Source organism: Lissotriton vulgaris, chromosome 6, assembly GCF_964263255.1.
Source record: "Lissotriton vulgaris chromosome 6, aLisVul1.2, whole genome shotgun sequence".
NCBI classification, from domain to species: Eukaryota; Metazoa; Chordata; class Amphibia; order Caudata; family Salamandridae; genus Lissotriton; species Lissotriton vulgaris.
The window spans coordinates 1,877,444,070-1,877,456,605 of record NC_141694.1 but is presented as its reverse complement, the minus strand read 5'-3'; the positions used below and the strand labels follow the sequence as shown (position 1 = coordinate 1,877,456,605).

The window sequence follows — 12,536 nt, the reverse complement described above, 5'->3', positions numbered from 1 at the left end:
CACGAGGTAGGAGCCGAAATAAGCAAGGGTACGGCTCTCTATACTTGTTGAAGCAGAGGTGCCTTGTGTGAAGCAGGGGTGCCTTGTGAAGCTAAAAAAAAAGTACTCACAGTTCAGCCAAAGTGCATAGGTAGGCAATACCTCTATACTTCGAAGACGAGTCGTTTTCCATCCTCTGTCGCCACTGAAGAGAAGTATGATGGACTCATATAATAGGTTACCAGTTGAAGGTCTATTGGAGGAGTACAGAGAGCCGCCCCAACTGGTAAAGCCAAGGCACAGACAACCACTGCTACTGACAAAACTTTCAGGGCAGGGTGCCTGCCAACACTCTAGATTACATCACAGAATAATCACAGGCCTTTGCCAGCATCACATCCCCACACAATGGTGTCTGGTATCTTTAGAATCCTTCTACGGATCTTCGAATAGGCTGTAACAGACATGAACTGTTCCTTAAGCATAGCTTTTGATAGCATTGCTCTGCTCAAAATCAGCTCCACTACCAAACATAGACCCCTTATACCTTGGTATACTAGGCAACTAAAGCTAGTGAAATCTATCTGTAAAAATTAAGAGTAAGGGTGGGCGTGGTTCGGGTAGCCACACTCCACGGAGCTACACGAAGCTTGCGTAGTAGCTTGCTCGACCTGTTCGCGAGCCGTTTTTCTTCTTCGGGAGCGCGGTACGCGGGTTCGGGGCGCTGCCTGGATGCTTGGGATGTGTAGCGCGCGAAGCTACCCATGAGGTGGGCTATGGGCGCGGCCATCTTTTTTTTCAATTGTCCCGCCCATGCTCATGAGTTAATCTGTGCCAGATTGCAGTTCTGCGTGTTCGGCAACTCAATCTTACGGACAAGCATCCTCGTGGATCCTAAAGACCTGATCGCGCATCCAAATGGCGTTATCACATTTGCACAGTCACGTGGGATTCAGTGGCGGTTCGTCCATTGGGGGCGTTGGGGCGTTGCCCCACTAGCCATGGACGACCGTCACTGACACTGACACTGTGAGCGCATACCAAAAAATATAAATTACAAGCGCAGCGCCGACAGTCATAATCAATTATTTATTTTGAGGTCGGAAGTTCGGAACCGGTCGGAGTAAGTCACTAACTAGTGACCTCATCACGATCGCGGAAGGGTGTGGGGGGCGGGCCTGCGGCAGTTACTTGTGAGTGGCAGGCAGGCAGCAGATATCAGCTTGGTAGGGAGGGCAGCTGCAGTGTGTGCGCATTTAGGACACGTCATTTTTTAGACTTGCCCACGCATGCGCACACATGCAGAAGCCCCTTCCCTCCTCCTCCTTCAGCACGGACACAGGTAGAGACCCAGGGAGCTGGGTCTCACTACGGGCAGTTTTAGCCCTGCTCGTTAACCAATCCTGGCGCAGTGGCGATGTTATGCTGCGCCAGGATTGGCTGAGATACCGCCGCGCTTGCTAAAAGAATTTAAACTAGGCCCGGCCACCACTGGTACGAGGAGCGCTGCACAGAAACCAGCATCAGACTCCAGCGCTGGGTGTCCCGGGCCCGGCCACAGCGTCAGCGAGGCCCGGAAGATTGCTGCGCCTGCGAGAGTGTCAGTGAGCAGTTAATGAAAGCTGCCCTGCTGCAAGACCATCAAACAGAAGGCGAGTGGCCCCGGCGAGGACATTTCCAGGAAAGGACCATGTGTATTAAAGCTGCAAGGGGCTTCGCCGGCCAGAAAAATACATATAATTAGGATGGCCTGATTGAACTTTTACATCCACAAGGGGTCGGTTCTACAATGAGTATGTTTTGGAAGGAAACGTCAGTGAGTGCAGACACCCGAGCACGCAGTTGTAAACTTCCAGGCTGTTATTAAGGAAAGCCCTTACATTTGTAGTCTCTGACCTCCCCTAATAATGACTCTAACTTCCTAAAACAGGCCGTTGTTCTGTCTCCCACCTTGACATCATCTAAACACAGCGCAGAATCCAGAGATTGGTCACGTTTTTTTTTTTGATTGTGCGTGCCTCTAGGAGCTGCCCGTGCACTGGTTATGTCGCTGCGGCCTCTAGGAGCTGCCCGTGCACTGGTTATGTCGCTGCGGCCTCTAGGAGCTGCCCGTGCACTGGTTTTGTCGCTGCGGCCTGACTGATGACTCATTTGATTATGGCCGGCTGTCGGAAGTGTAGATGCGGGAGTTCAACACTTCAGGTCGCACCAAGGGCCCTGCCAGATCAGCGCTGTAAGTGTATGCCCGATGCCACCCTGGGGTCCGCCACCGAGATGTTCTACTCCTGCAGACAGGCATGCTGTCGGACTCGGGGAGGAAGGAGGCCGAGATCAGGGAGCAGCAAGTAGCAACAGAGGAGGATAAAGAAGTTGGTGCAGCAGTTAGTTCATGCACAATGACAATGACTCAGCCGATCTGCTGCCTTTGGACGGGCTGAAGAAACTGGGGACATCAAAGCCGGACACTGTGAGTGAGCATTTACTAATTACATCCCTCCCTCACCCTTACTTTCACTTAGGAACATCTGTCTATATAGATAAATGACTGTTGTGACTGGAGTGGGGAAAGGACGTGTTCAAGGTGCGTGAGCACGCAATGATTATTTAGAGAGAAGAGGTAGTAGAATCCTATATGAAATGGGGGGAAATTACTCTTTCATTCGTTTTGTCCCCTCCCCCCGATTCTCTTTAGTGGGAGATTTACAACAGCAGCCCTTCACCCTAGACCGAAGTACAACATGATTATTGTATGTTTTAATAATTATAGAACTGCTGTGCCTGTGTCGAAGTTTTATAGATTAAGCTTTGGTTTTTTATAATTTTGTGAAGTGTCACCATCCATCCATGTCGCAGCATAACTGTTCAATTACGAATCTTTTACTTGCTTTGTGGGACACCGCATTATCGCATCAGTTTATTGAAATGCAGCCTAATCTCAACTTAAGCATACTAATGTATTCTTACTTACACACGAGTTTAATGAAACACCACTCGACGAGCAGGTGGTTTGACAGTACAAGCAGCAAATTCGACATTCCAGTGTTTTGAGTCTCCGCCACAGGGCATATTTTTCCACAGAAATTGTACAAAGTCCATAGGGGAAAACGGAAATGCTAATTTGTGACTATTTATAAACATCTCTAAAATGAGTTCCCACATTTTAAAATTAGTGATGTCTGTGTGAGTCCTGGGTGAGTGATGTCTGTGACAGTGCAGGGGTGAGTGATGGTCTGTGAGAGTGCAGGTTGAGCAGTGTGCCTGTGTGAGTCCAGGGTATGTGATGTCTGTGTGAGTCCAAGGTGAGTGATGTCTGTGTGAGTGCAGGTTGAGCAGTGTGCCTGTGTGAGTCCAGAGTGAGTGATGTGGATGGGTGAATGCTGGCTTAGTGATGTGTCAGGGAAGGGTGAGTAACTGTGCCTATAATGCAGGAAGAGAGATGCATCTGTGCAAGTGCAAAGAGACTTGTCTGGCTACTCCCAGAGATGTATTCGCCAAGCCACCTCTTTCTCAAATGTTCTTGAGAATGCATCATTTGCCCACTTTTTTCAAAATGTTCTCGTGGGAGAACCCCCGACCCCACAGTGCAGTATTTACGCCCCACCACTTTCAAATGTCACCAGCCGCCACTGGTGGGATTGTGCGGCAGGGTTTACAAACATCGTGGCACACGCGACTCGGAAAGAACTTAGAGAAAGCGAACGCAGAACCAAGGTAAGACATTGCTGCGCGTGCGAGCACGCTATTGAGCGCGCGAGAACTACGATTGCGGAGTATTCAACAACTACGCGTTCTCCGCGGAGCGTGGAGTTGCTGAAACTCCGCAAACTCCGCAAACGGAGCGTAGTTCTTCACCCAGGCTTAATTAGGAGTGACAATAGCGACGTACAAAAAAGGCAAAAAGACAAAGAAAAGTACAAATAGGTATATCACTGCAACCTTAAATCAGCACGTAAAATTGATATCACCAAACACATTGAACAGGCTTGAAATGCTCCAAAGACACAGTTTAAAATACTTAATGACTTTAATAATCACCATGCCTGTACTACATAGACTTCAGACTCTGAAGAAATATGTAATGCACATGCAGATTTCTTTGAGGATAAAAAACAACAGATTTATCAGCTGTTCACTGTTTCCCAAAATGGTAGTGAAGATATGGCAAACTTAAACTTCTCCTTGTCTAAGGGTGACTAGAGCATAGAAACTTTTTTAACCGTTTTCCATCAAGCAGGTCCATTGCTGGATTCTTGTCCACCTAGGGTCTTTGCTTTACTTTCCAACCAGCTTACTCTTGCCATTCAGTCTTTGTTTAATCTTACAGTGGAAAATGAAAGTATCCCTGAGCATGAAAGAGAGCATACGTCTTGCCTATCCAAAATAGAACCAATTTAGATCCCACTATTCTTTCTAACTAGTGTTTAAATGAATTTTCTCCTCTTTTAGGAAAGTATTCAAAATGCTTAATTAATAAACAACGTACAGCCTACCTTGAGGCGAACCAAATCTTGGATCCTTCCCAATCTGGGTTTAGGTCTTATCATAGTTTGCAGACAGCACTGTAAGCAGTTATTGACTCTTTAAGACTCTCTCAGGATCTCCAGCTGTGTTTCTGCTGCTGGATTTGTCAGCAGCTTTTCACATTGTGTCACATACTAGATTGTTACAGAGACTATGCGAGATAGGCATCTACGGGACAATGCTTAAATGTGTCCAGGATTTTCTGAGCAGTAGAACCCAAACCATCTGTCTTACCCATTCAAATCCTGGAAAATGAGGATGGATAAGGGCATCCCACAGGGCTCTTTTCTGTGCCTGACCGTATTCAATAAATATTTGGCTCCCCCTTGCCCAGATCGTATCTGTAACAGACAACATTCAGCTAGTCATAGTAATTATTGTTCCTATTAAATTTAAATCTTTAAATTCAGTGGTTGACAGCTATGAAACATGGCAGAAGAATTATAATAATGTGCATGCTTTAGCTTTGTTCCAATTCCGCAAAGGGGAGCCGCAGTTTTAGGATGCACAGACAGTGGCTTTGGAACTCGCCAGATGTGACCTGTGCCTTGTGAGTGACAAGAGTAATGTGAAAGGCACATACCTGCAGCCCGAGCACCGGGCTTACTCGACTGCGGTGTTGACATAGGTGCAGTCGTACAGTGCTGCATTTCGGGGAGGCATGTTGATGAACTGTATATTCATATGCCATGGCATGCTTCTACTGCCTGTGCATACCTGGTCCATGCATACAGCTTCATAAGATTGTGTGCACCTATGTCATCCACATTGTATGAAGCTTTTAATGTGCCTCAATCTCGTCACATGAATAAACGCGAGAAGCATGAGAGCGGGAAGGTAGTTGACTCACGACAAGCAGAGCCTACCGTAAGATGTCAGGGAGTTCACCTGTAAGCCATGTGACACCTTCACCATGTGACGCTCACATGGTGAAGGTGTGACATGATTCCACCACATTCCTCAAGTGTCACAGGGACTGTTGGGTGACGCGAGGCAGGCAAACCTTTGAGGGGTGCCCTAGGAATGTCATGGCAGTCACAGCACACCTTTGCGTAGCTGGTGCTCTTGACTTAGGTTTTTAATATAGTAGTTACTGTCTTTCTCCACAAGATGGCACTATTTTCCTACAAAGACTAATGACAATAGAGTTTGCTTTTCAACATCACAGGAATTGGGAGTTGATGAGAAGAGGAATGAGTTTCCTCAGCACTCCCGATACAGTCTAAAAAGGATGAGGTAGAATCATTAATTTTATCTGAACAGGAAATAATGTGTGGTGTTGAAATTAAATGAAGAAATAAAGATTTTATTCAGGTTTATACATACAAGGGCAAGCGCCTGGAGTCAGTTTATGAAAGAGCTGAGGCGCACAAGGCTGCTAGTGTGGACTAGTGCTTGACAACATACCGTCAGGGTGGAACCCTGCCTGCTCCCTGAACTCCACAAAATCTTGTGGACTTTTTCTGTTACTCGGCAGGATTATGCAGAACGCAACTCCAATAGCTCCACCCCAGTTTAGTATGGAATAGTAGTATTAAAATGTATTTAATGTAAAGTCATATCTTTCATTACAATTTTGAAAATTGCAGTTTTAGAATGCTGGCATTTTCCTGCCATTTGTGCCTGCAGCTTATCTTGGCTTACATGACAAGGTGTAGCTGACAGTAAAACTTTGTGAATTCCTCCCAGACAGCCACAAAGTAGATGGATTATGTATGCCTGAATGGACCATCTCCTGTCAGAATGGGGAGGGCAGACATAAGCACAGCCCAACTTGTAACTGAACAGGATGTGCTCTGCATTCCCACAAAAAGCCTAACAATCTCACATTATCACTTCAGACAGCTTGGAGCTAGGGCAGGTGAATCAGAATGAACTCTCAAAGTATATGCCTAGAGACTTCTCCAACCTAACAGAAGAAGAGCACCAAGGTATAAAAAAAGGACCTTCAGACCCACACCTCAGTGTACTTCTGGACCTGTGGATAGTGTACCTCGTCGGCTCCCAAGTGGGACCAGCGTTTACAACTTATTACGCATTTTGCTATTGATTTCCTCCTCTTTTATATATGTATTTTAGCAGGGTGTGACTATAGGGAGCTGTCCTCGCTCCCCCGCCAGTTCAAGCATTGATTTTAGTAAACTCGTAAGGTTTGCCGAATTAATGTTCCTGTCTCTGTTTTTAGAATTGATGCCTTTTGAGTACAATTATTTTAATGAACAAGCATGAATATAGCACTCATATGGAATGATAATCCTCAGAAATGGGACATGAAGCCTAACAAATTGCACTAGTGGCTATATTTAATAGTTACGTCCACAAAGAATTGCTGTCTTGATAAAACTACTTTCTATATCATTGTTTTCTCACTGAGGGCACTTCACTGTATGTTTGATATATGTATTTTTGTTGATTTTATTACAGGTTTTCCTCGGAGAGCAAATTACTCTTCCAATATTCTGAGCATTCACTCAGATGTGTGCCTACGCTCTACCCTAGGAGTGAGGTGGTACGGGTAGTACCTATGTAATCTTGCTATTGTTAGTCCTGATGAAAGCCGGGGAAATTGGATTAGCTGGTGGTAACATTGTGACAGTTTGCAGAGTGGAGGGGTAGGTGGCTCATCATAGCCCACCATACCATCATCCATGGGTCCATAAATGACCTTTTACACTGATCAGGGAATCCATCATTAAAGCATACATTTGGAGTTCCTATGCCCAGTTTTAAATTGTTTCACTGCACATCTTTCAACTGATACAGCACTGTTTCTTTGTGTTGTATTGTCTTCCCCTCCCTATTGCTCCACCTCCAGCGTGGGTCTGCGCGGAGGTGTGTTAGCAGCCCTATGATGAAGCATGCCACAGATTTCTGTGGATTAGGGCAGTTTTAAAACCCTGTTGTGTTTTCTTATCTCTAGATCACAGCGATTTCAATTGTGGAGCCCTACTTCTACATGTGTGTGTAAATGATTTTAGGAGGTTGAAGTGGGGCGTTTTTCCTCCTACCCCTTAACTTTTGTGTGTGCTGAGTCCTGTGGATAGTCTGCCAGGGAGGACTGCTGTGCTGCTGACAGGACCACTACTCTGCTAAACTGCTGCTCTGAAGGACTGCTGCCCTGCTGGATTGCTGCCCTGTTGTCCTGTTCTACTGCCACCTTCTGTCTGGGTACACGGATTGTATCTACAACTGTCACAAGATCTCTAGGGTGAGTCACAAGGGCTAATTCATTGGCCTCCTGTTCCCAGCCACACAAAAGGCTTCATCCATCTTGAACTCACACCTGGACCCAGTACGAGTGAGTACTGACCCTCCAAGTGGTGTTCTCCAGTCTTGAACCCATGTAAGTAGTGCTACAGGTGTCCAGATGGCCATATGGGCTTAGGAACATTTTTGGTCCAAATCTGCACTGAGAACCAGGAGGAGTCCGGGACCAACCTGAGGTGCATCACCTGCCAGATTGACTTTGCAGCTTCTTCTGCCACACTCTTCTCCAGCAAATCCTTTTCATGGGCCTTTCGCCAAAGGGCTATCCAGCCTTGTGGAACTGTCCCGGCAACAGCCCGACTTCCTCGACTCGCTGGGGATTTTCAACATCCATTTCAGAGACTAAGACCCATATTTATCATGGGTTTGCATCACACTCACCCTGATCAAGGGGCTGCAAGCGTGATGCAAACCTTTATTTACATTTAACAAATCCATGAAAGGCGAAACTCGGTGTCGCTTGGTACATGTGGAATACCAAAAGGCAGCACAAGTGGCTGCCTTGTGTCACATGTATCAATGTATTTTGGTGCTACACATCCCCAGAGGTGATGTAACAAGGAGGAATATGGGTATTTCTTTTCATTTTGTCCTCTTTCTATGTGTGTTGCACTCTGCAGCACACATGGAAGGAGAGAAATGCATCTGTGGATTGTTTCTTCGCAGAAGGTGCCCCTTCCAGCACAGAAACAATCCTGCTTACAATGCAGGAGAGCCTTAGTTATATGCAGCACAATGTGTGCCAGCACAGGCAGAGAAAAGGAATGTGCTGTGCAATATTAAATACATTTTTTTCCTGCCGTCTCCATTTCACGCAGCACAGAAATATGATAAAAATGCCCCTAAGTCCAAATATAGACACCTTAACTTTAGCTTTGACCCAAGGCTATCCAAAGATGCTGCTCCCTTCTCAGACAACTCTTGCTGCCTTGCCATCTGAAATTTACCTTCTCAAAACATTTTTCCCATGGATATTTGCCTGAAGATAAGCTCTGACCAGGCCCAATCCACTTTTTGTATCTGAACCGTGCTCCATGACAGTAGGCCATATGTTTCAACTTTATACCGGTCTCACATGGCTAGATGTCCACAGTTCTACTGACTGGACTTTTTGTCATTTTTAGTGCCATATAATTTATTACAATTTACTTTTAAAAATTGGTATGGGATTTTTCTTATAATGTGTTTACACTTTATTACCGTTTGTGTGCTGCATAAATATTTCACACATTACCTCTATGTGAAGCCTGACTACTTTTTGTGCCAAGCTATCCAGGGTTAAGCACAGGTTAGTTTAGCAACTTTTTGTGGTTCAAACTGCATGAAATTGTGGCTATTGCTTGACCAAGGCTCAACCCCAAGTCAATCAACTACCCAATTTCTCACATTAACCAACATGCGGATGAAGCCAAAGCCCATCTTTCTCTGATACTTGAACTGAATTCTGTCTCACCTTCTGATAGCTTGAACTGTATTCTACCTCGGGTGGGCAGCCAGTGAATACCACGGCGAATAGGAGTAATGAGATTGTATATCATTGCTCCATGAATCAGCCTTATTGTCTATTGTAAAGTTGCTCTTAGTGGAGTTCGATAAATGAGATGCATGCCTGCTAAAATTGCATTAGGACATTAAGCCTATTTAATATAAAAGCATGGATTGCAATTTTAAACTGATTTGTGGTAATGAGATAGCAGTCATTTTTGTTCTGGTGTGCGCATTGTAATGGATCGCTTACTAACTTTTTGCACAAAATATTTACCATGGGTCGTTCTTCTTTTTCCTTCAGATGCGATAAAAGTGCTTTCAACGACAATGAATAATCAAAGTTTGATTGCTGAGTTTTTGCTGCTAGGTCTAACGAAGGATCATGATATGAAGATTATTCTATTTGTGTTATTCTTAGTGATATATATGCTCACACTCATTGGAAATTCCATCCTGATCACAGCCTGGATCTGTGATCCTCAACTTCATACTCCTATGTACTTCTTCCTGGGAACCCTCTCCTTTGTGGACATTTGCTTCTCAACTGTGATTGTTCCTTTTGTGTTGGACCAGCTCCTTGATGGGAGGGCTGTCAGCTTCAATGGTTGTGCAGCTCAGATGTACATTCACTTGCTCCTGGGAGGTACAGAGTGTGTCCTCCTAGGTGTCATGGCTTATGACCGTTATGTAGCCATAGTGTTTCCCTTACGTTACACAGTCATCATGAGTACACCTGTTTGCATCACACTGACATCCTGCTGCTGGTTAAGTGGTGGTCTGATGGCCCTCGTGGACACATTTTTTACACTACAGTTACCATTATGTGAGGCTAAAATTATTAACCATTTTTTTTGTGAGGTTTTAAGTCTTCTGAAGATGGCGTGTGTGGACACCTTTGTCACAGAGATGGTCATTTTCTCTGCTGCTATATTTATACTATTGATACCAAGCCTCTTCACTGCCATCTCCTACACTCGAATCATCATCACAATTGTGAGAATCCGCTCCTCTGAAGCTAGATTTAAAGCCTTTTCCACATGCGCCTCTCACCTGATTGTTGTCACCATATTCTACACCACTGCAATCTCCATGTACATGAGACCAGCATCTAAAAATTCTGAAAATCAGGATAAAATGCTTTCTGTGTTTTATACCGTGACCCCACCAATGCTGAACCCCATGGTCTACAGTCTGAGAAACAAAGATGTGAAGAGGGCTGTGCAAAAACTTTTCTGCAAACAATGTTTTCATTAAATATGTGAAGTATTCATCAGGTGATGCTGTGATGAAAATGTTAACCATGTAGGAAATGAAAAAAAACTATATAGAAATATGTGGCTATTTTATTAAATAGAAGCATCATAATGATATCATTATTTTAAATGCACACAGATGTCCGCGGCCTTTTTAAAAAATGAAGTGAAATCGATATTCATGTCTAAATTCCCTTGAACTGATAATTTTACATTCTTGTAGATATGTGCTGATTAGTACTGTACTCTCATAATTCTGTGTTTTATATGTGTATGTCATCCTATATTTGCCCAGTAAAGCGTTCTGATACCTGCAAGGTTCTTGTTCTCGCTATCCAAAACTGTCGAAATAAATAAATAAATGTGTATAAAATACATTGGGGTATTAAGAAAACGTTACACAATATGGCATGAACACAGAGCAGCCAATATATGTTGGTCCAGTAGGATCCCAGAGAACAATTATTGTTGCCCAGCCTTCTGATGCCCAATGTTACATAACATTTTTGAGTCCCAGCTTTCCTTTGTGGTCACCATTATATTCCTTACACCTAGAAATACTAAAAGATAGGCCAATACACCTAAGTGCACGAGCTAACATGAACTAGCTATGAGACTTAAAATCTCATCCACGTTTTTTAATTTCATGCATTCTTTAGCTTCAGAATCCAAATAAGCCATGTAAAGAGGTTGTAACTCAGTGACAAAAATAGCAGTCTAAAAACGAGTGGCATAAACAACCTCCAACTATGAGGTTGCAATAATAGACTCAGTAGAAGGCAGACTGGATTCCCCACAGTGGCAAAACCTGACACATCTTTTAACATTCATTACACTGTCAAGTTTCCTATGGTGTACCATAAAGATAGCTGGTAACCATTGCACATAGTAGGTTTAAAGCTGGCGATTGGGGACTCTGCACTGCAGGTATCCATGTAGGTTTATCAGATCACCCAATTAAAAGTACCATGCACTCATTTTCCATACAATCTTAGAGTTAGTCAAGACCTTTTTTTATTTTACTAACATTATGTTCGTACCATAGTTCAAGTCAAGTCAAACCACTTTATTCGATTCATTAAAATCATAAAAGTATACTATACACTATACAAAACATTATAAAAATGTATTATACAATAAAAATACAATTAAAAAACATTTAAAAGGACCTCTTCTTTGTTAAAGACCAATAATCATGTACATAGACTTATAATATATGATTAGAGATTTTCCAGTAGAGCTGCCTGTCTGACTCTCCTACTTCTGACAGACGCAACTAGAAAGGTGGCAACTCTAAACATGATTTCAGGGGAATCCATCAATTGTAGGAACAATAATGCAGGTTTACATTGTATAAAGTCCATCTTTTTCAATAGAGGAAAAATAAACCTTTTTCTGGCTTCTTGAAAAAAAGGGCAAAAGAACATAAAATGCATGGTGTCTTGGGCGGAGAAATCATCGCATTGACACGGGGTCGCGTCTTCTAGCCTGAACCAACCCTGCAGATCTCACAATACCAGGTGAATTTGGTTGAAACGGAATTTAGTCAAAAGCCATCTGTGAAAAGGGTTAGAAACGATAGACAGATATGATGGCATTGCTAGTGACGAAATTACCAAGAAGTGGGTCCTGACAGATGATTTGCATAACTCCACTGCTTCTCGGTCTGCTTCGCTTTGCCTAACAAAAATTTTCTTAACCCACTCTAAGTCAGCTTTACATAAGGATTCAGGATGAAGGTAAATCTCAGGACGCCCCAGTATCTCTGATGACATTTTTACATACGACAGCCACTGGATATCCTTCATTCTATCTAGTTTAATACAATCCTTTAGAATCCTATGATTTAGGGTAAGATTCAGATTCAACCAGATTCTAATCCATAACAATATTGGGGCTATTTTAATTATATCGGAGATGTATCCTAAGCCCAACTCGAGATGAACAGAATGGGTAGCAGTGGATTGTGAGAGACCAAGGAGGTCACGGAAGAATTTATTCTCTTCTGTCTGTATACAGTCAGGTTTA

The 12,536-nt window shown here is 43.6% G+C and overlaps 1 protein-coding gene across 1 annotated transcript; it reads left to right on the top strand.

Moving 5' to 3' along the window:
- Positions 1 to 9,582: 9,582 nt before the first annotated feature.
- On the top strand, positions 9,583 to 10,509 carry LOC147709732 (olfactory receptor 2D3-like). Its single transcript, XM_086925547.1, has one exon. It carries the CDS (start codon positions 9,583 to 9,585, stop codon positions 10,507 to 10,509), a length of 927 nt encoding a protein of 308 aa, XP_086781673.1.
- The last annotated feature ends 2,027 nt before the right edge of the window (positions 10,510 to 12,536 follow it).